General features: G+C 41.9%; 1 protein-coding gene across 3 annotated transcripts in view; it reads left to right on the top strand.

Moving 5' to 3' along the window:
* Positions 1–441: 441 nt before the first annotated feature.
* LOC118385931 (sterol 26-hydroxylase, mitochondrial-like) overlaps positions 442–26,917 on the top strand; it is a 29,951-nt gene continuing 3,475 nt past the window's right edge. Inside the window, exons 1-8 of one of the 3 annotated variants that reach the window (XR_004826124.2) lie at positions 442–714; positions 3,983–4,173; positions 9,733–9,932; positions 13,743–13,940; positions 14,082–14,245; positions 23,577–23,743; positions 23,853–23,969; positions 24,104–24,304. Coding sequence is in view for 2 of the 3 variants with exons in the window: in XM_035773183.2 (XP_035629076.1) it covers positions 472–714; positions 3,983–4,173; positions 9,733–9,932; positions 13,743–13,940; positions 14,082–14,245; positions 23,577–23,743; positions 23,853–23,934; positions 24,104–24,304 (1,446 nt within the window). In the remaining variant the exon portion in view is untranslated. The remainder of the gene's footprint in view (positions 715–3,982; positions 4,174–9,732; positions 9,933–13,742; positions 13,941–14,081; positions 14,246–23,576; positions 23,744–23,852; positions 23,970–24,103; positions 24,305–26,917) is intronic. The other 2 variants (XM_035773183.2, XM_035773184.2) reach the window with 2 other exon arrangements.

Raw genomic sequence — 26,917 nt, 5'->3', positions numbered from 1 at the left:
ACGTATGCATATGAGATGAATAATGTAGGGTAAGTAACATGTTTTTGAAATATTCATTATTTCTTTTAGTTTTTGCAAAGAAAGTAGTGTGTAGTTCCAGTAGTTAACTAGACAGCTACATTGGCAAAAAAAGTCATTAACAAAGATACTGCAAAATGTAGTTAAAGTACTAGTTGAACGACATATCGTTCACTACTCCCCAACACTGCCCACAGCCGTTTTTTTATCTGAGATTTTTAATTTCTCAACACAGAGACAGTGACAGTGGCCTTCTGTTATTTCTCTGTTCCAAGTAAGCATTACTTTCTGTAGGGCTTCTCTTCAACAAGGGGACATTCCTTCTATTCCACTTCTCCAGTGTTGGAGCTGAAGGGTTAACCTCCTTAGGATCCCAGGGATATGGCCCCTCCCCACTCTCACTGGTGAAACAGAAGCCCTGTGTTTTTAGACATTCCTTGTACTGCTCCCATCATGGTAGTCTGTCTGGCCCAGAGTATGGTGCAGAGGAGCGGCCGCTGGCTCCTGCCGTTCCCTACTGCCCTGTCTCTGGTCTACACCAGGGCTGCAGGAGGCACCCCTTCTCCCTCAGTCGCCCAACCGTCCACCTCCCAGGATAAGATTCGGACCGAGGATGACCTCCCCAAGATTAAAACCAGGGAGATGTTGTACAGATTGTATGTCCAAGGCTACTACAAGCGTCTACACGAGCTACAGGTACAGGAAAAAAGGAAATGTGTGTATTCTAAGCGGGCTCTCTATGTTTTCTTTGGTACTCAAGGTGGCTTGCTGCAAATATTTACCCCTCTCTATGTTTTGGGTCCTGTAAGTTTCCAATATATTACTGTGTGTTTCTGATATTTACTAACACATTGAAACATGAGATCCGTGTCAGCCAGGGTGAGCTTTTGTGTTGAGCAACAGCTGACCCACAGAGACCGTGGATTTAACCCAAGACATGTTTATTTTGTACCTTGTAAATATTCACCTTTTTTTCTATATACATTTCAATCACTTTCCATTTTCGAATTAAATATACCTTCCTCCAACCCGCCTCACCCAACGTGGTATGGATCTGCTATTTGTTTTAGACCTTATAACTGGAACCTCAATTAATTACATGACTTAAACTGCCCGTTTCTGCATAATTCAAGCAGGCAATGAGCCCCGTCGGGTCTTTTTAAAAATGGCGGGTGGGGAAGCGAAACTAATGCGTGATAGTGAGACGGAGAGATGTTGTGGGAAAATTGCTTTTTTTCACTCGATCTGTCCAATTTATCACCTTATCGCCTCTAAAATGTAAATAAAACACTATAAAGAGTTTATATAATGTGTCATTACATACCTATTTGAAGGTTTGTGTCGAATTTGAATCTGTTTTTTTAGGGCGGTGCTAAAGTGATCTTAGAAGTAAACAGCGGTTTTGAGAATGATGATCGCATGCAATGACGCAAAAAATAACTATGTATCCCCCCTTACCCCGTCACTGTCCATTTCTTGTTTTTAAAGGAAGAGAGTAGTGCTACACCTGGTGGAGCGAGATTGTAAGACAGAAATAATATCTTTATGCGTGCTATACATTACGACATGACACGTCCCGATGTAACAGAGGGTCTGTTTTTTTTTTACTTTTCCCCAATACTTTAGAGCCATTACCATGTCGATCCACGCTTGAGTAGAAACCTAGTTCACACCCCCGATTTTGAAGTCAACACAGTCGCTACAGTCCCATTAGTTTTCTTTGTAGCCTCGTTTGAATGTTGCGGTTGCGCACATTTGTACGGAATGGGATGAGTTTACGTTACCTCCCTCATCCTGCCTCACTGCTTTGCTTTCTTGGCCAGGTTGTAAATGAGAACTTGTTCTCAACTGGCCTACCTGGTTAAATAAAGGAGAGAGTGTGTGTGTGTGCGTGTGCGTGTGCGTGTGCGTGTGTGTGTGTGTGTGTGTGTGTGTGTGTGTGTGTGTGTGTGTGTGTGTGTGTGTGTGTGTGTGTGTGTGTGTGTGTGTGTGTGTGTATATATACACTGCTCAAAAAATAAAGGGAACACTTAAACAACACAATGTAACTCCAAGTCAATCACACTTCTGTGAAATCAAACTGTCCACTTAGGAAGCAACACTGATTGACAATAAATGTCACATGCTGTTGTGCAAATGGAATAGACAACAGGTGGAAATTATAGGCAATTAGCAAGACACCCCCAATAAAAGAGTGGTTCTGCAGGTGGTGACCACAGACCACTTCTCAGTTCCTATGCTTCCTGGCTGATGTTTTGGTCACTTTTGAATGCTGACGGTGCTTTCACTCTAGTGGTAGCATGAGACGGAGTCTACAACCCACACAAGTGGCTCAGGTAGTGCAGCTCATCCAGGATGGCACATCAATGCGAGCTGTGGCAAGAAGGTTTGCTGTGTCTGTCAGCGTAGTGTCCAGAGCATGGAGGCACTACCAGAAGACAGGCCAGTACATCAGGAGACGTGAAGGAGGCCGTAGGAGGGCAACAACCCAGCAGCAGGACCGCTACCTCCACCTTTGTGCAAGGAGGAGCAGGAGGAGCACTGCCAGAGCCCTGCAAAATGACCTCCAGCAGGCCACAAATGTGCACGTGTCTGCTCAAACAGTCAGAAACAGACTCCATGAGGGTGGTATGAGGGCCCGACGTCCACAGGTGGGGGTTGTGCTTACAGCCCAACACCGTGCAGGACGTTTGGCATTTGCCAGAGAACACCAAGATTGGAAAATTCGCCACTGGCGCCCTGTGCTCTTCACAGATGGTTCAGACTGAGCACCTGTGACAGACGTGACAGTCTGGAGACGCCGTGGAGAACGTTCTGCTGCCTGCAACATCCTCCAGCATGACCGGTTTGGCAGTGGGTCAGTCATGGTGTGGGGTGTCATTTCTTTGGGGGGCCGCACAGCCCTCCATGTGCTCGCCAGAGGTAGCCTGACTGCCATTAGGTACCGAGATGAGATCCTCAGACCCCTTGTGAGACCATATGCTGGTGCGGTTGGCCCTGGGTTCCTCCTAATGCAAGACAATGCTAGACCTCATGTGGCTGGAGTGTGTCAGAAGTTCCTGCAAGAGGAAGGCATTGATGCTATGGACTGGCCCGCCCGTTCCCCAGACCTGAATCCAATTGAGCACATCTGGGACATCATGTCTCGCTCCATCCACCAACACCACATTGCACCACAGACTGTCCAGGAGTTGGCGGATGCTTTAGTCCAGGTCTGGGAGGAGATCCCTCAGGAGACCATCCGCCACCTCATCAGGAGCATGCCCAGGCATTGTAGGGAGGTCATACAAGCATGTAGAGGCCACACACACTACTGAGCCTCACTTTGACTTGTTTTAAGGGCATTACATCAAAGTTGGATCAGCCTGTAGTGTGGTTTTCCACTTTAATTTTGTGTGACTCCAAATCCAGACTTCCATGGGTTGATAAATTTGATTTCCATTGATAATTTTTGTGTGATGTTGTTGTCAGCACATTCAACTCTGTAAAGAAAAAAGTATTTAATAAGAATATTTCATTCATTCAGATCTAGGATGTGTTATTTTAGTGTTCCCTTAATTTTTTTGAGCAGTATATATATATATATATATATATATATATATATATATATATATATATATTATATTTGTTCCCGTAATAACCCGCAGAGGAGTGCAACTTAAGGAAAACAGGCAGTCTCTGCTGACCTGCAGTGTTGTTTACCTTCTCCAAGAGCTGTCTTGCCCTGGAAATACAATCCCCATTGACACAGCAGGGATTACCAAAGTACAGCGGTTTGCGTTTATTGTACCAGAATGCATGTTGAAAGATTTGTTGACCCCATTTACTAATATCAATCCAGCTTTTCAGTTACATAACAATGTGGAAAAGATTGAATAGTAGATGTGTGCACAACAAAGTAGGCCTATACTATATGTAACCCGGCTCGTCGCTCTCTCTCTCTCACTTTCCCTCTGTGTGCTAGGTGTATGAGAAGCAGCTGTACGGCCCCATGTACAAAATAGGCATAGGCAGCATTAACTCCGTTGCTCTCAACAGTGTGGAGCTACTGGAGGAGCTGCTTAGGAAGGATGAGAGGTTCCCCAGCCGAGGAGACATGTCCCTCTGGACAGACTACCGGGACCTGAGGGGCATTGGTTACGGCCCCTTCACTGAGTAAGGCCCAGGGATGCTGGTGGGAAGTGATGAGATCACATGAAAGAGGGATATAGCAGTGGCAAGGGGAAAGCAGTCACGTTAGAATATACTGTACATATATAGTATGTCTTATGATCACACTCAGTGATGCGGTGAGGTCGGTGGCTGGGTAAGCACGGGCTCTTATGAAAGCCAGATTTACTTACAAACCTTGATGAAGCTCCAACAACCAGAGTGACATAGGCTATTAAAATCCTCTATTGACTCACCTGTCCGTCAATGTAAGTAACATAATAAACAGATCCCTATAAACATCTGTCACAAGCAAGCTAGAGTTACTGTATTTTTTGCATGGGCTGTGTCTAAATCCACCACATTTGCCTGTGGTGGCCTTCCACACCTGTGGTGGAAGGTGGCCGAGCTACAGCAGTGTTTTTCAGACCACGAGACATCCCGAAAATGTCTTCTCATAAAGGTTTGCAGCATTCGAACGGCCTACAACCTTATGACCACTCTATAGACCGGTGACACTCACAAACGTGATGCTGTCCTCCGTTTTACTCTGAAGGTCTGAAGGTAATCCATACAAAGGAATGAAAGGCAGTACAGAGGTAGTTTTGTGCTAACAAAAAATGAAATTCCTGAGCTTTCTTATCTCCTAGATATAGGACAGACACTTAAAACCTTAGTCTTTATGATTAATTTTTTGACGGCCTGTTTTGCCATTTATGAACCTGTTATTCAATGTGTTTCTATTGGTTAGTATTAAAGGCCATTTTTTTTTATACCTAAAGGTGTCCTAAAACTCTAAATCAAATGGCTAAATGATCCATTCGAACATCTTAAAACAATTGCATATGTTAGCTTAGTAAAAGTGTTATTTGGTAATGACGTCTCAGACTAGTGGACATTCCAGTACTCACTGTTCGCCTGCCCGACAGCTAGCAGTGAGGGAGACGGTGGTTGCCTGTTATTGTTTGAGGTACAATAGTGTACATTTGTCAGGTTGTTTTTTTTCTGCCAAGAAGACCCTCTAAACACCAGTCTCTACGTTAACAGTGAAGAGGCGACTCCGGGATGCTGGCCTTCTAGGCAGAGTTACAAAGAAAAAGCCATATCTCAGACTGGCCAATAATATATTCTTTTTAAAAGATCAAGATGGGCCAAAGAACACAGACACTGGACAGAGCAACTCTGCCAAGAAGGCCAGCATCCCTGATGTTTTGCGGGTACTATTTAATGAGGCTGCCAGTTGATTACTTGTGAGGCATCTGTTTCTCAAACTAGACACTCTAATGTACTTGTCCTCTTGCTCAGTTGTGCACTGGGGCCTCCCACTCCTCTTTGAATTCTGATTAGAGCCAGTTTGCGCTGTTCTGTGAAGGAAGTAGTACACAGCATTGTACGAGATCTTCAGTTTCTTGCCAATTTCTCGCATGGAATAGCCTTCATTTCTTAGAACAAGAATAGACTTGACGAGTTTCAGAAGAAAGTCCTTTGTTTCTGGCCATTTTGAGCCTATAATCGAACCCACAAATGCTGAAGCTCCAGATACTCAACAAGTCTAAAGAATCTAACTACAATTGTAATTTACAACATTAACAATGTCTACAGTGTTTTCCTGAATAATTTGATGTTATTTTAATGGACAAAAAAGGTGCTTTTATTTAAAAAACAAGGACATTTCTAAGTGACCCCAAACTTTTGAACAGTAGTGTATGTGCATTAAAGTAGTAATAAGTTCATTTATTTGGTCCCATATTCATAGCACGCAATAACTACATCAAGCTTGTGACTCTAGACATTTGTTGGATTCATTTGCTGATTATTTTACGCCAAATAGAAATGAATGAAATCATACCTTGAAGGCAGAACTCAGTGTGTCAGAGTGAGCAATGAGCTGTCGCCCACTCTTAGCTATGATGTGTGCGTGCCCTAAGGGTCAATACTGGGGCCCCTCCTGTTCAGCCTGTACATTAATGATCTGCCTGTTGTTTGTACTGGGTCTGAAGTTCAAATTTATGCAGATGATACAGTGATATGTGCATGCAAAGAGCAAACAACAAGCTGCACAAGAACTGTAATGGTCTGTAATGGTCCAATACTGTAATGGTCCAGGTTACAAAGTGTCTCAGTGACTCGTGTTTGCATCTCAATGTGAAAAAAACTGTTTGCATGTTCTTCACAAAGAGGGCAACAGATGTTACTGAGCCAGATGTCTATGTGTCAGGGGAGAAGCTCCAGGTGGTATCTGATTTTAAGTACCTTGGCATCATACTTGATTCCTTCCACTTTTAAAAAGCATGTGAAAAAGGTAATTCAAATAACCAAATTCAACCTAGCTAATTTCCTATTTATATGAAATTGTTTGACTACAGAGGTAGCAAAACTGTACTTCAAATCTATGATACTCCCCCACTTAACATACTGCTTTACTAGCTGGGCCCAAGCTTGCTGTACAACATTAAGACCTATTCAGTCTGTCTACAAACAGGCTCTCAAAGTGCTTGATAGGAAGCCCAATAGCCATAATCACTGTTACATCCTCAGAAAGCATGAGCTCCTGAGTTGGGAAAATCTTGTGCAATACACCGACGCATGTCTTGTATTCAAGATCCTTAATGGCCTGGCTCCCCCTCCACTCAATATTTTTGTTAAACAGAAAACCCAAACATATGGCAGCAGATCCACAAGGTCTGCCATGAGAGGTGACTGTATAGTTCCCTTAAAGAAAAGCACCTTTAGTAAATCCACTTTCTCTGTGAGAGCTTCCCATGTCTGGAATACACTGCCATCAGACACACACAACTGCACCACATATCAAACTTTCACAAAATGCATGAAGACATGGCTAAAGGTCAGTCAGATTTGTGAATATAATCCCTAGCTGTGTGTTGCCGCTTTCCATGTTGTCTGTAGCTTGTGAGGTGTGGAAACACTTTGTTGCTTTTATGAATTTTGTCTTGCTGCTTTTTGTTCTAGGTTGCTCTGTCTGTATGCTACGTCTTACTTGTCCTATGTTGCTCTGTCTGTATGCTACGTCTTACTTGTCCTATGTTGCTCTGCGTGTGCTCACTGCTCAATGATTGTCTATATTGTAATAGTTTTTAATAACCTGCCCAGGGACTGCGGTTGAAAATGAGCCGGCTGGCTAAAACCGGCACTTTTACTGAAACGTTGATTAATGTGCACTGTCCCTGTAAAAACAAAATGAACTCAAACTCAATGGTAAATCACTTTTATTGTAAATAAGAATATAATGTTTTCTAAACACTTCTACATTAATATGGATCCTACCATGATTACAGTATATCCCTGAATGACTCTGAAATAATAATGAGTGAAAGTTACAGAGGCACAAATATCGTATGCCCCCAAAATGCTAACCTCCCCTGTTATTTTAATGGTGAGAGGTTAGCATGTCTTGGGGGTATGATATTTGTGTATCTATAACTTTCTCAGTGCATCTGTAACAACTTGGAGAAAGAGCGCAACACATACACACTGACAACAGCTACATCTGTTCAACTCCCCTGTGCCGTTCCTAAGCCAGCCTTTCGGAAGCTTTACCTTCACAGCCCTGCACAGCCCTAAATCCAGCTGCTCAGAGGCGTCTACATACTCCTAAAGCACACTGATGCCATTTTTGTGTCACAGCACAGTTATAAAACTGGGTGGGGGGTGGGGCAAAAATGCAATTTCAGAATGTGAGAGGGTTTTAACATGGTTTTTGATTGACTACCTCATCTCTGCACCCCACACAAGGTCCCTCAGTGAATTTCAAATACTCTCAAGGAAGGGCACCTGTTGGTAGATGGGTAAAAATTCTAAAAAGCAGACATTGATTATCACTTTGAGCATGGTGAAGTTATTCATTACACTTTGGATGGTGTGTCAATACACCAAGTCACTACAAAGATACAGGCGTCATTCCTAACTCAGTTGCCGGAGAGGAAGGAATCCGCTCAGGGATTTCACAATGAAGCCAATGGTGACTTTAAAACAATTGGAGTTTAATGACTGTAATAGGAGAAAATTGAGGATGGATCAACAACATTAGTTACTCCACAATACTAACTTAAATGACAGAGTGAAAAGCAGGAAGCCTGAACAGAATAAGAATATTCCAAAACATGCATCCTGTTTGCAATTAAGGCACTAAAGTAAAACTGCCCAAAATGAACTTTGTCCTGAGTACAAAGCGTTATGTTTGGGGAAAATCTAACACAACACATTACTGAGTACAACTCTTCATATTTTCAAGCGTGGTGGTGGCTGCATCATGTTATGGGTATGCTTGTCATCGTTAAGGAGTTTTTTAAAAACGAAAACAAGAAACGAAATAGAGCTAAGCACAGGCAAAATCCTAGAGGAAACCCGTGTTCTGTCTGCTTTACAACAGACCCTGGGAGACAAATTCACCTTTCAGCAGGACAATAACCTAAAACACAAGGCCAACTATACACTGGAGTTGCTTACCAATACGACATTGAATGTTCCTGAGTGGCCTAGTTAATTTTTTTTTACTTCAATCGGCTTGAAAATCTATGATAAGACTTGAAAATGGCTGTCTAGCAATGGTCAACAACCAACTTGACAGAGCTTGAAGAATTTTAACATTGTACAATCCAGGTGTGCAAAACTCTTAGAATTATCCAGAAAGACTGGTGATTCTAACACTCAGGGGGATGAATACTTATGTAAGGAAGATAAATAAGTGTTTTGTTTTCATCAATTCTAACATTTTGTAAATATTTTTCTTCCACTTTGACACTTTGTGTTGATTGTTGACACAAAATGATGAATGAATCCATTTTAATCCCACACTGTAACACAACAAAATGTGGAATAAATCAAGGGATGTAAATACTTTCTGAAGGCACTTATATATATATATCACAGGGTAAACACTGTCTACCCTGCCTACCTTGACTACACATCACTGCAGTGATGCCATTGATACACTAGTGCTCTGTCATGAAAGAAAATGCTACAGATCCAGTGATTCAAAAAAGGCTGTCATTACACATTTCTATAGACCATGCGTGTGTGCAAGGCAGGAAACGTGAACTATGGACTAACACAGTTTGCACTGGGAGTGTCCTTTTAGAACCATCAAACTGTATGAGATTACATGTATTTTTACTTAGCAGCCATCGAGCTTTGTGAGATTCCCTATGTATATCAACACATATGCTTCAAATCGAAAAGCAGTGCAGTCATTCTGATTTATTTCCTTAGTTTTGTGTTCGGTGAACTCCAAGTGCTGCAAGACCAGCGCAACACCCTGCGTGGCTTTGTAGGTCAAGGTCCAGTCACGTTAATCAAACCGGATGCTCGAAAACAGTACATCCATTTAAATGAGCCGGTTACGTAAGAGTAGTAATACACTATTGTTACATACTGTATGCAATTTATACAGAAGCTGAAGTTAAAGCTTTATCCCATCTTATCCTGCTTGAATTCAATATGAAGTTACCTAAATTCCAACATGTACCAATTAATGAATGCATCATCAATGTTATTGTTGTGAATGTGTCATGCATGTTTCCTGATACAGTATATGTTTCCTGACAGGGAAGGGGTGAAGTGGTACAATCTGAGGACTGTGCTGAACAAGCGCATGCTGCACCCTAAAGACTCGGTGCAGTACGGAGACGTGGTCAACGAGGTGGTCAGCGACCTGATCAAGAGGATCTACCACCTACGCCGGACCAGCGCCACGGGAGACCGGGTGAACAACCTGTCCAATGAGCTCTACCGATTCTCTCTGGAGGGTACGTGGGAAATTCTGCCTATGGGTTGGGACGGCCATTCTTTCACTCTTCACTATATCTACAGTTCATTTTAAGTTCAATGATTTGATCAAGTTGGGTCAAGTTGCAGGTTTGACTGGATCTTTAAAGCATCCAGGTATAATTATAATATAATTCTAACTTGTTATAAGCATTACTAGGCTTTGAAATGTCTTATAATAACCAGGCTTTTAATGTCATGTGGGCTATCTCGTTGCTTAACATTTTCAACGGTCTCAAACTGGCTGTTATTTAGTCCGGCTCATTATGAGATGATTATACGACATTATATCGGGGTCATACATGCTAGTCTTGCTATGCATTACAGCTGCATCCTAATGCCTCATACCTGGATGCTGTAAAGCTGTGGTCACCAACCTTTTCTGAGTCAAGATCACTTTCTGAGTCAAAATACAAGCCTAGATCTCCAGCTCAGATTTGGTTTGAAACGTTACTTAAATAATAACAACGCAAGCTTATCGAAACACTGCTGTACCCCTTCATTGCATCTGCTGTGCTGGTTGTAGCGGGAGTGGAAGTAGGGAGAACGCACATTCAATGGTTTTTAAGTGTTAAAAAAAGTGTTGACAGTGCTGAATAACAACTTTAAATATGAACTTTACTCATAAAAACAGCAGCTCTTTGCTGTATTTGTGAAGTCTCTCCAGTCATGGTTTAAGGTGTTGTTTTGTAATGATATGTATAAAATTATGCTTTACATAGTGTCTGGCATCTTAGTATGTCAGATGAACAGACAATGCTTATCACTACCTCCGAAGTAGACAGAGGCTAGGAGGAAGTGAGATGCATTGGGTGGGATCCCTTTTTTTAAGAAACTCACAATCATCAGCTGTATACGGGATATTTCTGATTTGCTATGTAGCATAGTCAATATGTTAGTCATTGACAACCCTGGACTTTGAGTCAGAGGGGATAGTCATTTTGAGACACCAAAACTGCTCAGTCATTCTTCAGGTACCTTATTTCCATCATCTTCAAGAGGTAATGTTTACTGTTCCTAATGCACGTCATATAGCAAAAGGAGCATTCCAATACTTTGAAATTATATTGTATCTCATTTTGTCCAATATTGATAACCTATAAATAGAGTTTTTGTAGTCTGGAATCAGCAGAATATATCATTTTCATTTGACAGGGAAAATTAATCTGAATCCATTTGTAAAACAGTACTCAAACCGTCAATTACAAAAATGGTCTTAAAGCTTCCTAAATGTAGGTACAACTACACATCTGCATTGAGAAACTGCCAGGGTATAAAGGTAATACAACTTTAAGGGTATGGCACTGTTAACTTCACATTGATCCATTCTTTGAAGACTCTAACAGACATGACTGTTAACATGCGCACCTGAGCTCGGTATGTTTTATGAGTCCTGTCACATTGCTGTGGAGACTTTCCTTGAGTAATTTACACATCACAAACATCACTTCAGAGTTGCTTGATGAATCTCGAGCGGCTGGATTTATTTGTTAATAAAGTCACCACTATTGTAGACTTTACATTTAAGGGACTGGGTAAATTTAGATTCTTGCTTGGATAAAAACATGATTACAAAGAACAGTTAATTTGGTCTGCACAGCTTGGAAACACTAATCCTGCATAATAACCCACTTGTACACATTGAAGTGTCTGCATTCATCCTCCTCACTTCGCTGAAGAAAGTAGATTCAGACTTTGTGAATCTGACAAACATATTTGGTGTTGTCTTCAAGGGCTGATTCACATGAACTTTGCTCCTGGTTTACTCTCACCAACATCATCGGCAGTGACAGTTGCGAAAACCAGTGTCGTGTCTTTACTATCATTATACTGAAGACTTCGTTTTTATCAAAGATTCTCTGTAATTAGTGACTCGATTTAAACTGAATAATCATGTAAATGTAATTAACTAGGAAGTTGGGGCACTGAGGGAAAGTATTCAGATTACAAAGTTATAATTTCCCAATATAACCTTTCAGATATTTTCATATCTGATCAATAGTCTTCTGATTAATGATTTATTTATTTTACCTCACGTTAGTCTCATTCCAAATGTCGTAAATTGTTGGTTATCTGTACGAACCCAGTCTTCACTATGAGTCATCCATACATCAATAGTCTTAAATCATTTGTTTATTACTAACTAAGTAATTCACAGAAATGCATAAACAAACAGTAATTATGGTTACATGAAATTATAGAATGTGCCCTAGTGGGCTGAACCGGCATCATGGTTTGTTTGACAAAAGGGGAGTGGGGGTCGACTAAAGTCACTACAGAGTTCATAATTATAATTGAAATGCTAATCCTTACACATGAACGCTCACTCAGTCGGGAACAATTGCAATCAATATGTATATTTACGCTCAGTGTGTCGTCTTGATCGCTGGTGAAAAGTTCATTTCTTTTGCAGAATTGTCCGTCTCTCTCCCTCTCTCTCGGTTGTGGTGAGAGGGGATTGTTCAGAGTGACATTCATTATAGAATGTATGTTTCAGTGGTTGTCATTCTTCGCGTTCAATGATGCCGAATTCCTAGCTGCAGACTAGTAATCAATATCAAAGACTTGTTCTTATTCTGTCGGTATCGATAGTTTAAGAGTTTAACCACGTGGTATGGTTAAAAAGATTGAGCAATGGTCTACACCTTTAGCCCTCTCATAATTGAGGTAAGCTTGGTCTGGTGATAATTTCTCAAAGTTGGGTTTTATTCGGAATGGCAGAAAAGGGCTGTCCCAGGATGTCTGACCCTAACTGGGCTCAGGGGCGGTCCTCTGATTTAGTTCAAATCAGAAAGGGAATTGTATTTTTCTTCATTAAAAAGTCCACAATCATATTATACAAGAGGTATCATTCTCATTCATGTTATATAACAATTAGATGTAAACCTCATAACTGATGCTATTATATAAACAGCGTTATGGTAATGTGGCCACACCGTCTCTCTTGAGCTTACCAAGTTGTGCCAAACGGACCAGTTCGTAGCTGGATTCTTCCCCGATCTTTTACACTTTCTCTGGAACATGAAATTTGTTCGTACCTCAAGTTCTGTGTGATGGAAGGATTTCCTTTCTCCATGAAAAACTACTCTATAACTGTGTGTCCATGAGGTCTTCTTAGGAATTTAGGACCTCTGACCACAGCAGTCTGGTTGTAGAAGCAGAGAGCGGGGGAGGGTGCTCGCTGTACTCAAAGAGGGCAACGTCATGACACCAGGCTTCGCCCTACAGCTTACCACGACATCCCCTCCTGCAGGAGTTTGTGGACATGACTGACCTGAACACTAGTGCAGTTGAGGGATCTGACGCCAATGAACGTGGACCTCATGCACTGGGCATTATGTTCCAAAACCTGACCAGGCTAGCGAGCAAGATTCTGATCTCCTATAGAATCTTCACTCTGGATGAGGTGAGCAGAGCACTCCCTCAGGCTCCTATATGTGGACGTACAAAAAGAGTTTGGTGTCATGGAGAGTTGTTTAGAACCTCTGACCAGCCTGATGTGGAGTTCTGCTGGCCTCGCCTGCACTGCAGCTGTGATTGGAGAACTGGGTCAGAGACATCTAATTGTCCCTCTGGGTCAAAATGTTTTCAACAGGTAGTTAAAGCTGTGTTTACTCTCTCTCCGTGCTGCTGAGCTGAGCAAATGATAGTGATGACTTTGCTGTTAATCTGTCCCTTTGCATCATATGTACAGTATCAGCAGTGATGGTGTCTGTGCTCCATAAGTCTATGGCTTCACCATTCACGTGCAAACAAAAGTTTATCTTAAACTTTAAATCTCTGTTCTTCAGGAATCTCTTCCATCCTGTTTGAGACTCGGATCGGCTGTCTGGAGGAAGAGATCCCGGTGGAGACGCAGCACTTCATCGATTCCATCGCTCAGATGTTCTCCTACAACTTGCTGGTGGCCATGCTGCCCAAGTGGAGCCGCAACATCCTGCCATTCTATGGGCGCTACATCGCTGGCTGGGAGGGCATCTTCAAATTCTGTGAATTCTTCAGCATAAGACATTCTGTGCACTTCTGCACATCTCAAGGATTTAAGAGCACTGGATTGGAGTGTGCATTGTTGATATTGGAATTCATTTGATTACCTATTAGTACAGATGGATAATGATTTTCTTTTTCAGCTGTGAAGTTTATTGAGATGAAGATGGAGGCAATTCAGAAGCGAGTGGACACAAACCAGGACGTTGAGGGAGAATACTTAACGTACCTCCTCTCCAATACAAAGATGACCAATAAGGAGGTGTACGGCAGCGTCGCTGAGCTGTTATTGGCTGGAGTTGATACCGTAAGTAAATCTGCAGAGCTTTAACTACCGTCAGTTTTAGGGGAAGCAACCGGGGGGGGGTCCTTTATAATAAAGTAGCCTATTGCAGGTACAGTACCAGTCAAAAGTTTGGACACGCGGGGGGTGCTGTTGGAAGCTAAGGATGTAGAACGCATTTCCCTAGTTAGTGACCAAATGTATATATTTTACCTTGAGAAATTGTATGTATTTCTGTTTGGTCGGGTGTCTGAAGAGACCTCTAAACAATTCAGATCAAGTCTGAGAAATGTTGTAATGCTTTCTACCCAGCCAAAAACGGAGTCTGAAAGAGCAGGCCGCAGCAAGCCCGTACCCTCTCCTGATTCAGCCGTGGGTTCAGCCGCTAAATCAGGAGAAGGAACACTGACCCACGGGAACACTGACTGTAGAGCTGCTACAATCCGTGATGGGCACCCTCAAAACTGATATTTTTGGTGGAGAGAGAGTCAATTTGACCGATCTCAGGTCAGAGATATCAATGGTCAAAGATGAGCTTAAAAAAAAGACTAGAGGCTATAACGTTGGCTCATTAATAACTAGGGTGATATACCTCGACAATAGATGCGAAGATATGGAAAGTAGAATGCGGAGGAACAACATTCATCTTCTGGGAATACCAGAGGGAGTGGAGGGCCCAAAACCGACAGAGTTCATGGCCCAGCTGCTTCAGAAGCTGCTCGGCCTGCAGGAGAACCTGCAGCTAGACTGGGCCCACCGCACCCTGTGTAGCCGACCCCGGGATGGAGAACCCCCTCGACCATTTGTCATCGGGGTGCATTTCTTTTCACAATTCCAGTGGGTCAGAAGTTTACATACACTAAGTTGAATGTGCCTTTAAACAGCTTAGAAAATGACAGAAAATTATGTTGTGACTTCTGATAGGCATATTGACATCATTTGAGTCAATTGGAGGTGTACCTGTGGATGTATTTCAATGCATGCCTTCAAACTCAGTGCCTCTTTGCTTGACATAATGGGAAAATCAAAAGAAATCAGCCAAGACCTCAGAAAACAATTGTAGACCTCCAAGTCTGCTTCATCCTTGGGAGCAATTTCCAAACACCTGAAGGTACAACGTTCATATGTACAAACAATAGCACGCAAGTATAAACACCATGGGACCACGCAGCCGTCATACCGCTCAGAAATGAGACTCGTTCTGTCTCCTAGAGATGAACGTACTTTGGTGCAAAAAGTGCAAATCAATCTCAGAACAAGAAGCCACTGCTCCGAAACCCCCATAAAAAGCCAGACTACGGTTTGGAACTGCACAGTACAGATCCTCGTTTTTGGAGAAATATCCTCTGGTCTGATGAAACAAAAATAGAACTGTTTGGCCATAATGACCATCGTTGTGTTTGGAGGAAAAAGGGGGATGCTTGAAAGCCAAAGAACACCATCCCAACCGTGAAGCACGGGGGTGGCAGCATCATGTTGTGGGGGTGCTTTGCTGCAGGAGGGACTACTGCACTTCACAAAATCGATGGCTTCATGAGGCAGGAAAATTATGTGGATATATTGAAGCAACATCTCAACATCTTTTCAATCAGGAAGTTAAAGCTTGGTCGCAAATGGGTCTTCCAAATGGACAAAGACCCCAAGCATACTTCCAAAGTTGTGTCAAAATGGCTTAAGGACAACAAAGTCTAGGTATTGGAGTGGCCATCACAAAGCCCTGACCTCAATTCTATAGAAAATTTGTGGACAGAACTGAAAAAGTATGTGCGAGCAAGGAGGCCTACAAACCTGACTCAGTTACACCAGCTCTGTCAGGAGGAATGGACCAAATTCACCCAGCTTATTGTGGGAAGCTTATGGAAGGCTACCGGAAACGTTTGTCCCAAGTTCAACAATTTAAAGGCCATGCTTAAATTTAAAGGCCAAGGCCAAATACTAATTGAGTGTATGTAAACTTCTGACCCACTGGGAATGTAAAATAAATAAAAGCTGAAATAAACTATTCTCTCTACTATTATTCTGACATTTGACATTCTTAACTAAAGTGGAGATCCTAACTGACCAAAGACAGGGAATTGTTATGAGGATTAAATGTCAGGAATTGTGAATAACTGAGTTTAAATGCATTTGTCTAAGGTGTATGTAAACTTCCAACTTCAACTGTATGTCTATATCCTGGGAAATGTTCTTGTTACTTACAGCCTCATGCTAATCGCATTAGCCTACGTTAGCTCAACCGTCCTGTGGAAGGGACACCGATCCCGAAAAAGTTTTAACCACTCAACTGTACGTCAATGATTTCTTCCACTGACTTGCTGTGCCTTCTGTCAGCCGGGATTTGGTTAAAAAATTAGAGCAGCTGATCACTGTTGAAGAATTGGCTGTCAAATACCTTCAATCCAGGAGAAGCCCAGGGCCTGGGCTTTTTTTAATAAAATGTTTTTAATAAAAATATTCTCTCCAAAATAGTACAAAATGTACAATGAAGCATTTGTAAATGGTGCTTTCACTCAGGCAACCATTTGTCTTAGTTTTTTTAAAGAATAAAACCCAATTGGGGACTTGTCTAAGACCCGACAGTGTATCATACCGTCCAATTAGTCTGCTAAATGTCGACTATAAAATTCTAGCCAAACTTCTGGAAACAGTCCTCCCATCAATTATCTCTCCGGATCAACAAGATTTATTCAAAATAGACACTCATTCTTCAATTATTTAATATTATATGTAATCCCTCTGTCACCAATGCCTCTGAAGCCATTCTATCCCTGGATGTGGAGAAAGCATTTGGAATGGAAATACTTTTTTACACTAAATAAATTTGGCTTTGGCTCCAAATTCATTACTTGGATAAGACTTCTGTACTCATCCCCTCAAGCCTCTGTCAGGACTAATAACACTAATCAGATTGCTTCCTTTTGCAACGATCGACACGTTTGAACAATAATTATTAGCTAAATCTGGTCTCCCCAGACATAATTTATTTAGGTTCTTACAAATCAGGAGTTACGTCCACAGCATAGATCCCCGATTCCCCACCTTTCCTGGTGAAACACAGTTTGACACATTTCTTATCCCAATTACTACTCTGAAAGGCATCTGGTCAATAATCAATAGCCAAATTTGCTCACTACAAACCACCTAATCAAACAATATTAAATCCTCATGGGAGGAGGAACTGGGTGAGGAAATATCTGATGAGCTATGGGAAGGGGCACTCAAAAGGGTGTACATACCTCTTCTATTTGCGCTCGGCACGATCTCATTCAATGCAAACTCATTCATAGGGCTCACTGGACCAAAGCGAGATTATCCAAAATGTACAATGGATGTGAACCCTAATTGTGTATGATGTAACCAGTCTGCTGCTAATCACGTACACATAATTTGATGTTGCCCATCTCTTGTTGGTTTCTGGAAAGACCTCTTCAACGCACTCTCAGTATTTGGTGTTTCCTTTCCCACAATACAACTGGCCAAAATGAATAAGGATGTAATTTCCTTTGTCACTTTGTTAGCGAGACGATTCATTTGACTTAGATGGAAATCCTTTGCACTCCCTTCTCATGCTCTTTGTATTAAATCCATTTTTAATTGCATAAAGTTGGAAAAAATGTAACACCCTCTCAATGGGTCTATAGACAAATTGTATGCATTGTGGGCTCCCTTCTTTTCTTATGTTAAATGATTTCCCTGCAGTTCCAGAGTGATGTATATTTATATATCGGTGACGTAAGAGGCCTGGTATGTGTATACATGGAATCTCGGATGATAAGGAGGACTGTATTATCTGTGTTAGTTGACTTGTAACAACTATCAAAATATCTTTCTTTTGTCTTTGTTTTTTTTTGTTATTTCTGTCTCACTCTTTGTTTTGCTGTATTGTTGTCCTTGATGTGTTGATTTATATTACTACCAAATAACTTAACAATAAACGTAACGAAAACCGAAAACAGCCTATACTTGTGTCAACTAACACAGACCAAGGACATCAGGACACTAAGGACAATCACCCACAACACAACCAAAGAATATGGCTACCTAAATACGGTTCCCAATCAGAGACAACGATAAACACCTGCCTCTGATTGAGAACCACTTCAGACAGCCATAGACTTACCTAGAACACCCCACTAAGCTACAATCCCACTACATACACACCACATACAAAAACCCATGTCACACCCTGGCCTGACCAAATAAATGAAGATAAACACAAAATACTTCGACCAGGGCGTGACAAACACACAGCTACCACTGCGCCACTCGAGATGCTAATATACTATTTTCTACATTGTAGGATAGTAGTGAAGACATCCACAACTATTAAATACCACACATGAAATCGTGTAATAACCAAAAATATATCAAAATATATTTTAGATTCTTCAAAGTAGCCACCCTTTGCCTTGATGACAGCTTTGCACACTCTTGGCATTCTCTCAACCAGCTTCACCTAGAATGCTTTTCAAACAGTGTTGAAGGAGTTCCCACATATGCTGAGCACTTTTAAGTTGGTTTTCCTTCACTCTGCGGTCCAACTCATCTCAATTGGGTTGAGGTTGGGTGATTGTGGTGACCAGGTCATTTGATGCAGCACTCATGACTCTTCTTCTTGGTCAAATATCCCTTACACAGCCTGGAGGTATGTTGGGCCATTTGTGACGGCCCTGAATTTTTCTGAACCGTCTCAGTGCAGCTCCTTCCAATAGGGCGCTTTCCCTTTAATTCCCAATTAAATAGCCAGCATCAGCACAAAAGGGGGTTGTGATGGAGACGTGCATGAGGATGTGTTCAACCCTCACGAAGCTTCTCTATTCCGTTTGTTTTGTTGCCGTTAAACGTGTGTTTTGTAGCCTAAGAGAGTTTACCCAGGATCGGATCCACTCATCGCGTCCCTGGACTACACCTCTCCGTTCTTCGTGGCCTTTCTCCGCTGGAGATCTATTGGCGGATTGGATTGTCTGACTGACCGACTGACTACCACCTTTTTGTATACGGTATTTCATTTGTTTGGATGTGATGTATACTGTGATTTGTGTAGTTAGTGGTAGTTGAGGACTTAAGTAAGAGTTGATCCGCTTTAAAGTTCTGTGGTAAAGTAATTGTTATATTGATTGTATGTTTAATACTGGGTTTACGCTACACTGAATGAACGGACAAACATCGCGTGACAAAAGTCACTTGAGTTCACTGAACTCCTTTCGGGCAGGACTCTTTTTAGGCCCGAGGTACAGGACATTTCTGGAGGAACCAGAACTCATTGTGATATTATTATATGTGTGTGTGTAATCATTGTTGTTGCTAATACAACCCACGCAACAGAATATAGTTGTTTTTTAAGTTCTTTCCAATGTTTTAAGGGTTTATGAAAAGTTTATTTCCATCCTGACTTTTACATAAGTCCTTTGTATTGGTGTAGACTTGACGGACCAGATGGGACTCATTCCCACCCAAACTAAAAGGAGAAACCAATGTTTTCTCTGGTAGGCACAACCTACCTGGCACCCCTATAAATAATAACCTCAAGTCAAAACCGTTACACATTGTCCTGTTGAAAAACAAATGATAGTCCCACTAAGTGCAAACCATATGTGATGGTGTATCGCTGCAGAATGTGGTGGTAGTCATGCTGGTTAAGTGTGCTTTGAATTCTAAATAAATAATTGACAGTGTCACCAGCAAAGCACCATCACACCACCTCCTCCATGCTTCACGGTGGGTACCACACATGCAGAGATCATCCGTTCACCTACTCTGCGGCTCACAAAGACACAGCGGTTGGAACCAAAAATCTCAAATTTCTACCTGTCCATTGCTCGTATTTCTTGGTGTCCTTCAGTATTTTTTTCATTTAACCCAACTAGGCAAGTCAGTTAAGAAAAAAATCTTATTTACATTGACTGCCTACCAGGGAACGGTAGGTTAACTGCCTTGTTCAGGGGCAGAATGACAGATTTTTAGCTTGTCAGCTCGGGTATTCAATCCAGCAACCTTTCAGTTACTGGCCCAACGCTCTAACCACTAGGCTACCTGCCGCCCCAGTGGTTTCTTTGCAGAAATTTGACCATGAAGGAAGTCCTGATTCACACAGTCTCCTCTGAACAGTTGATGTTGAGATGTGTCTGTTACTTGAACACTCTGTGAAGCATTTATTTGAGCTGCAAATTCTGAGGCTGGTAACTCTAATGAACTCATCCTCTGCAGCAGAGGTAACTTGGGATCTTCCTTTCCTGTGGCGGTCCTCATGACTGACCTTCAAGTCTTAAAGTAATGATGGGCTGTCATTTCTCTTTGCTTATTTGAGATGTTCTTGCCATAATATGGACTTGGTCTTTTACCAAATAGGGTCACAACACAACTGATTGGCTCAAATGCATAAAGAAGGAAATAAATTCCATTTAACAAGGCACACCTGTTAATTGACATGCATTCCAGGTGACTACCTCATGAAGCTGGTTGAGAGAATGCCAAGGGGTATGCAAAGCTGTCATCAAGGCAAAAGGTGGCTCTTTAAAGAATCTCACACACATAATATATTTCGATTTGTTTAACACTATTTTGGTTACTACATGATTCCATATGTGTTATTATTCTACAAAGTAAAAAATAAAAAGTCTCCAATGAGTAGGTGTCCAAACTTTAGACCAGTACTTTAGGTGTCATAAACAGCCATAAAAGAACTACAGTGGTAGGTTTTTGGGGGTTTTGACACTAATGTACAGTAGTTGTCATATCCAGCCATAAAATAATGCAATATATGTCACAGTAGGTCTAAATATATGTGTCATAACAGCTGACATAACTTGTCGTAACCGGTCATAATATGGTCATGTCAGCTGTTATGAAATATTATGACATGGTTTGGACTGTGTCAAAACGTTGTGACGCTAGGTGTCAAGTGAAGTGTTACAGAATGCTGTTCATCGATTACAACTCAGCCTTCAACACCATAGTGTCCTCCATGTGGCACAGTTGGTAGAGCATGGCGCTTGTAACGCCAGGGTAGTGGGTTCGTTTCCGGGGACCACCCATACGTAGAATGTATGCACACATGACTGTAAGTCGCTTTGGATAAAAGCGTCTGCTAAATGGCATATATTATTATTATATTATCACTAAGCTCAGGGCCCTGGGTTGAAACCCATGCCTGTGCCACTGGGTCCTGGACTTCCTGATGGGCTGACACCAAGTTGTGATGTTAGGCAACAACACCTCTGCCACGCTGATCCTCAACACAGGAGTCCCACAGGGGTGCATGCCCAGCCCCCTCCTGTACTCCCTGTTCACCCATGACTGTGTGGCCGCACACGTCTCCAACTCAATCATCAAGTTTACTGACGACACAAACGTGGTAGTGATTACCAACAATGACGAGACAGCCTACAGGGAAGAGGTGAGAGCCCTGGCAGAGTAGTGCCAGGAAAATAACCTCTCCCTCAATGTCAACAAAATAAAGGAGCTGATCGTGGACTACAGGAGACAGCAGAGAGAGCACGCCCCCATGTCACAGGAAGGCCAAGAAGATTATCAAGGACCTCAGTCACCTGAATCACTGCCTGTTCACCCCGCTACCATCTAGAAGGTGGAGGCAGTTTAGGTGCATCAAAGCTTGTACCAAGAGACAAACTATATTTCAATCTCCAGGCCATCAGACTGGCTTCATTAACTGTTAATCTGATGGATTTTGGATGTCCTTGGTCTTATTTATTTGTTTGGGGGTCTATACATGAGGCCAACTTCACCATATTGTCCTGGAGGCATACTTACACACCCAGTTTTTGCGTGAATGATATTTCTAAAATTTAAACACCCAGTCTCATTACTTTGGCGAATGTCATTGTCATGGATGTGTTAGTAGCTGGGCTAGCATATATCAACACTATTTTTGGACACTATTGTCATTAAATTGTTTGCTATCCCTTTTCCTTTCTTTCTGTGCCACAAAATGTTTGCATATTGGTAATGTTACTAGGGCCACATTCAGTTGAAAAATGTTCTTGAATGAAGTTGTTTGTTCTTCATAGTATATTTCTAAAACGTGTCCTGCTGAACGCTCCCCCAAGTTGTTAGCTATAGCTAGCTAATGAGGTAATGAGGTAACATCCCTGAACAAGGTGTAGCCTAAACAAATGGTTGACGGCCCAGTCCAAAAGTAGCATGTTTGGTTTTTAGAACAGCCCACGATATGCTTTATGAATGTAAAATGCGGCCTGCCAATGCATGATAGAAAGAAAAAAACGTAGTGCCCTTTTATGAGTCAAGCCTTTTGAATGGTAGCCTAAAGGCTAGAATCAAGACGTTTTCTCTGAAGAAAAGATGGAGACTTGGATACAGAACCTGTATATGACATTCAGTGAGAAATGTGGAAGGATTGATCGAGACTACAAATTCAAAGACAGCCTACTTTTCTAAAGCCTACTGAAGTGGGAGAAAAACATAGCTAGACTATTGTTTTACTATTAAACTCAATGCTGCTATTGTTTTTAATATCGTAAAGCAGCTTGTGTTTTTTAACCAAGCAAAGAGTAGCGAACTCGAAGGCTGTTGCTGCTCATCTGTGTTGCTAATATTAATTGTGTTTGTCACTGAAAAGCTCTCCATCACTCCAAAAACCTTTGTCCAGTTAGTATAGTAGTACGATTTTAGCCACAGACATCATTTTGTCTCGTTTTAGTGAACTGAAAAATAATAGTTAATATATTTTTCTGGCTCTGTTTAGTCAGTTATAGTCTCGTCAATTGCCACTGAAAAATAGGTGTTAGACAAATATTTTAGTCACTATTTTTGTTGACAAAATGAACACAGATTTCATGTCTGAGTAACTCAAACATTACAACAAAATCAATGGGCTATAAAAACCTAGCTAAAAATATTACCTGACATGGGCTAGGTGATCTGGACATTTCTGACAATATAAACATGATCTAAGGTCTGTAATGACTGACATTACATTAGCAAAACTGCTTATGCACTGTCCAAATTCGACATGGCACCTTCTGCATTCTTCTATTACAACTTTGAAGAGAAAGTTAAATGCCTAACTGAGGGAAGGGGGGGGGGGACCACTGATTTAAACCATGTTCTAACCAAAAGTTCACAAGTATGGCCCCAGTGTGTTGTACGATAAGGGCATGTATTCACGAACCACAGGAGGTTGGTGACACCTTATTTGGGGAGAACGGGCTCGTGTTAACGACTGGAGCGGGATAAGTGGAATGGTATCAATTACATCAAACACATGGTTTCCAGGTGTTTGATGCCATTCCATTTGCTTTCCGCCGGCCATTATAATGAGCCGTTCTCCCGGCAGTAGCCTCCTGTGTCACTACCGCTGTTGTTGTCATATTTTAAGACATCCAATACCATGATGTGGGCGATGTACCTGCTGTCCAGGGACTCCAATGTGCAGAACACCCTTTATCAGGAGGTGTCACGCTGTGTACCAGGAGACAACATTCCATCTGCTCAAGATGTCAACTGCATGCCATACCTCAAGGCTGTAATAAAGGAAACACTAAGGTAAGAAATGTGAATAGTGGTCGTGTATGTCACTTTGGAAAGGATGGAGTTCTTGAAAGTTCCCTTATCTTGCTCGAACACCATTTCTGATGTACTTCCTGTTCTTCAGAATGTACCCTGTTGTCCCCCTGAACTCACGCATCATGGCAGAGAAGGATGTCATTATTGGCGGACATTTTTTCCCCAAGAAGGTTAATCTCTCTTTAGGGAAACAACCAACTTTCAAGTACATCTTCACTTTACTGGCCTAAAACTGACCCAACCATAAAAACATAACAACATTTGAATGCATGTAAATCATGCCGTTGTTGGTATAGTGCTGTAACAAATATTTCCCTCTCTGCTGTTTTGTGTCTGTAGACTTCGTTTACAATGTGCCACTACGCCATCAGCCAAGATGAAAAGACATTCCCAGAACCATCGAAGTTCAAGCCTGAACGATGGTTGAGGGATGGCCGAGTCCGGCCAAACCCCTTTGGCTCTATCCCATTTGGTTTTGGGGTTCGGGGTTGCGTAGGTCGTCGGATAGCTGAACTGGAGATGTACCTGGCTTTGTCACGGGTAAGAGCAGTTTACAGATGCATTGCACTGAACTATTTCAACCAACAATAGATTGTGTAGAGTGGATTTTGTAGTAGTGTAACGGATGTGAAATAGCTAGCGAGTCAGCGGTGGTGCCCGCTAAATGGCGTTTCAATCGGTGACGTCACTTGCTCTGAGACCTTGAAGTAGTGGTTCCGTGGCTTTTGTGGAGGGATGGGTAACGATGCTTCGTGGGTGACTGTTGTTGATGTGTGCAGAGGGTCCCTGGTTCGCGCCCGGGTATGGGCGAGGGGACGGTCTAAAGTTATACTGTTACAGTAGCACAGTTGACTTGTTAAAGAGGAAACCAGCGTTCTAGGATCCAGTCGAAGTAAGAGTTTTAATATAGAGCTTTCAGGGTTCAGGTAGGGCTGTTGCTAACCATGTGTATGTGACAAAAAAAACATTTGATTTGCGGGGACCTTATTACGGTCACGATTCATGAGGGCAGTCAAATTCCATGTGACCGTTTAGTCATGGTAATTAGGCTTCTCCAAGCTCTGATGTTGGTGATGGTCATTAGTAACCTACCAAACTTGCTAACTGCCTGGTACTCAGCACTCTATTGTCCCTCTAATCACTTTGATATCAATGCCAATGTCATCTAAAATCTAATCAAACACTTCATATAGGCTATGCAATTGCGAGAGAAAACAGAGTGATGGCCTCTATTAAAGAGAGGAGGATCCCATCAAGGCTAGGCCTACTATATTTATTTCTCAACTTTCCTAATATTAAGCACATTGCTTATATATACAAAATGAGTATAGACTACCGTAATTGCTGGACTATTAAGCGCACCTGAATATAAACCGCACCCACTGAATTATTAAAAAATATGTATTTTGTACATAAATACGCCGCACATGTCTATAAGCCTCAGGTGCCTACCGGTTCATTGAAACAAATGAACTTGGTCACTATCTTCCTCCTCCTGTGCACTGAAACCACTGAAGTCATCTCCTTCGGTGTCGGAGATGAATAGCCTCAGAATTGCTTCATCCGATGTTGGATCGTTTTCATTGTCGCTCTCGTCACTTTCATCCGGAGGCAAATACCCCGAGCTCATGCTGCCCCTTCAACACGCAGCAGTCCAGCCTTTCGAAACCCGTTGATGATAGTGGATTTTTTGACAATGCTCCACGCTTTTAGGACCCACTTGCAGACATGACCATAAGTTGCTCTTCGCATGCAACCCGTTTTAGTGAAGGATTTCTCCCCACTTGTCATCCAAGACTCCCACTGAACAAGGAGCGCCACCTTAAATGCACGATTTACACTGATGTCGAGTGGCTGCAAATACTTTGGGCCATCTGCTTTTCTTCCCTCTGAAAGCCTTTGTTGTCTTTTTGCACGGAGTCAGTTCCTCACGCTGCTGTTTCCAACGTCTTATCATCGACTCATTAAGGCCAAGCTCCCGTGCAGCTGCTCTCTTTCCTTTTCCAACAGCCAGATCGATCGCCTTCAACTTGAAAGCTGCAAACTAACTAATCATACATAAACAGGTGCTACCAATAAACATACAAGGAGGGGGAGGAAAGACAATCGGTGGTAGCTAATAGGCCGGTGACGACGACCGCCGAGCGCCACCCGCCCGGGAAGGGAAGCCACCCTCGGCCGGACTCGTGACATGCATGATAATGGTCCATTCTAAATAAAAACAAATTTCACACATATATGTAAAGACAAGATTAAATCAAGAATAGTCTGATGGGTGACAATATTAGTCTGATGGGCGACTTTTTCGAATCATAGTCGCACACATGTAACCTAGCCCATAGACCTATATGTTTGGTAAGGTTTGTATCACAACTAAAGTGACCAAATAACTTCTTAAAATTAAGCACATTAATCCGCTTTACAAGGGGTGTAGAGCCTAACTGGCATATGCAGCCCGTGAGTCAAGTTTGGGGAAGATAATTTTCACCATAAAAATGCACCTAATCATATTTGCATGTAATAATCGTATTTGTCACTTTTGATAATGGTGTTTTCCCGCTAATGGAACATTCGTGCTTAAAGCCTACTGCCATGTGCACATTGCTGCTCTTATAATGTGAAGAAATAGTCTAATAGTTTGTCACATTTTAAGCTTAACATTCTGATCTGTTGCCTCATTGTGTAAAAAAGATTTTGTTATGCTAGTGGTTATATTAATTTGGTATCTATCGCGTGCTACAACTGACCCAGACTGTTTGGAATATTTATTTCTCACAGAATAGGTCAACTTTTGTAAAATATATATATATATATATATATATATATATATATATATATATATATTTAACTAGGCAAGTCAGTTAAGAACAAATTATTATTTACAATGACAGCCTCGGAACAGTGGGTTAACTGCCTTGTTCAGGGGCAGAACGATAGATTTTTACCTTGTCAGGGGATTAGATCTAGCAAACTTTCAGTTACTGGCCCAACACTCTAACCAGTAGGCTACCTACCGCCACTATGGGGGATAGTAGATTGACCTAGGCTAGTGCTTTTGCTGTTTGTTAGGCCATCTTGTTGGCTGACGAAAAGTAAATGTGGAGAAGTTTTCCAATATATTCAATATGCACCTCGGAATTGGATAAGGACGGG

This window comes from Oncorhynchus keta, chromosome 7, assembly GCF_023373465.1.
Source record: "Oncorhynchus keta strain PuntledgeMale-10-30-2019 chromosome 7, Oket_V2, whole genome shotgun sequence".
Taxonomy (NCBI): domain Eukaryota; kingdom Metazoa; phylum Chordata; class Actinopteri; order Salmoniformes; family Salmonidae; genus Oncorhynchus; species Oncorhynchus keta.
The sequence above is the reverse complement of the archived record's forward strand: the minus strand, read 5'-3'. Positions and strand labels throughout refer to the sequence as shown.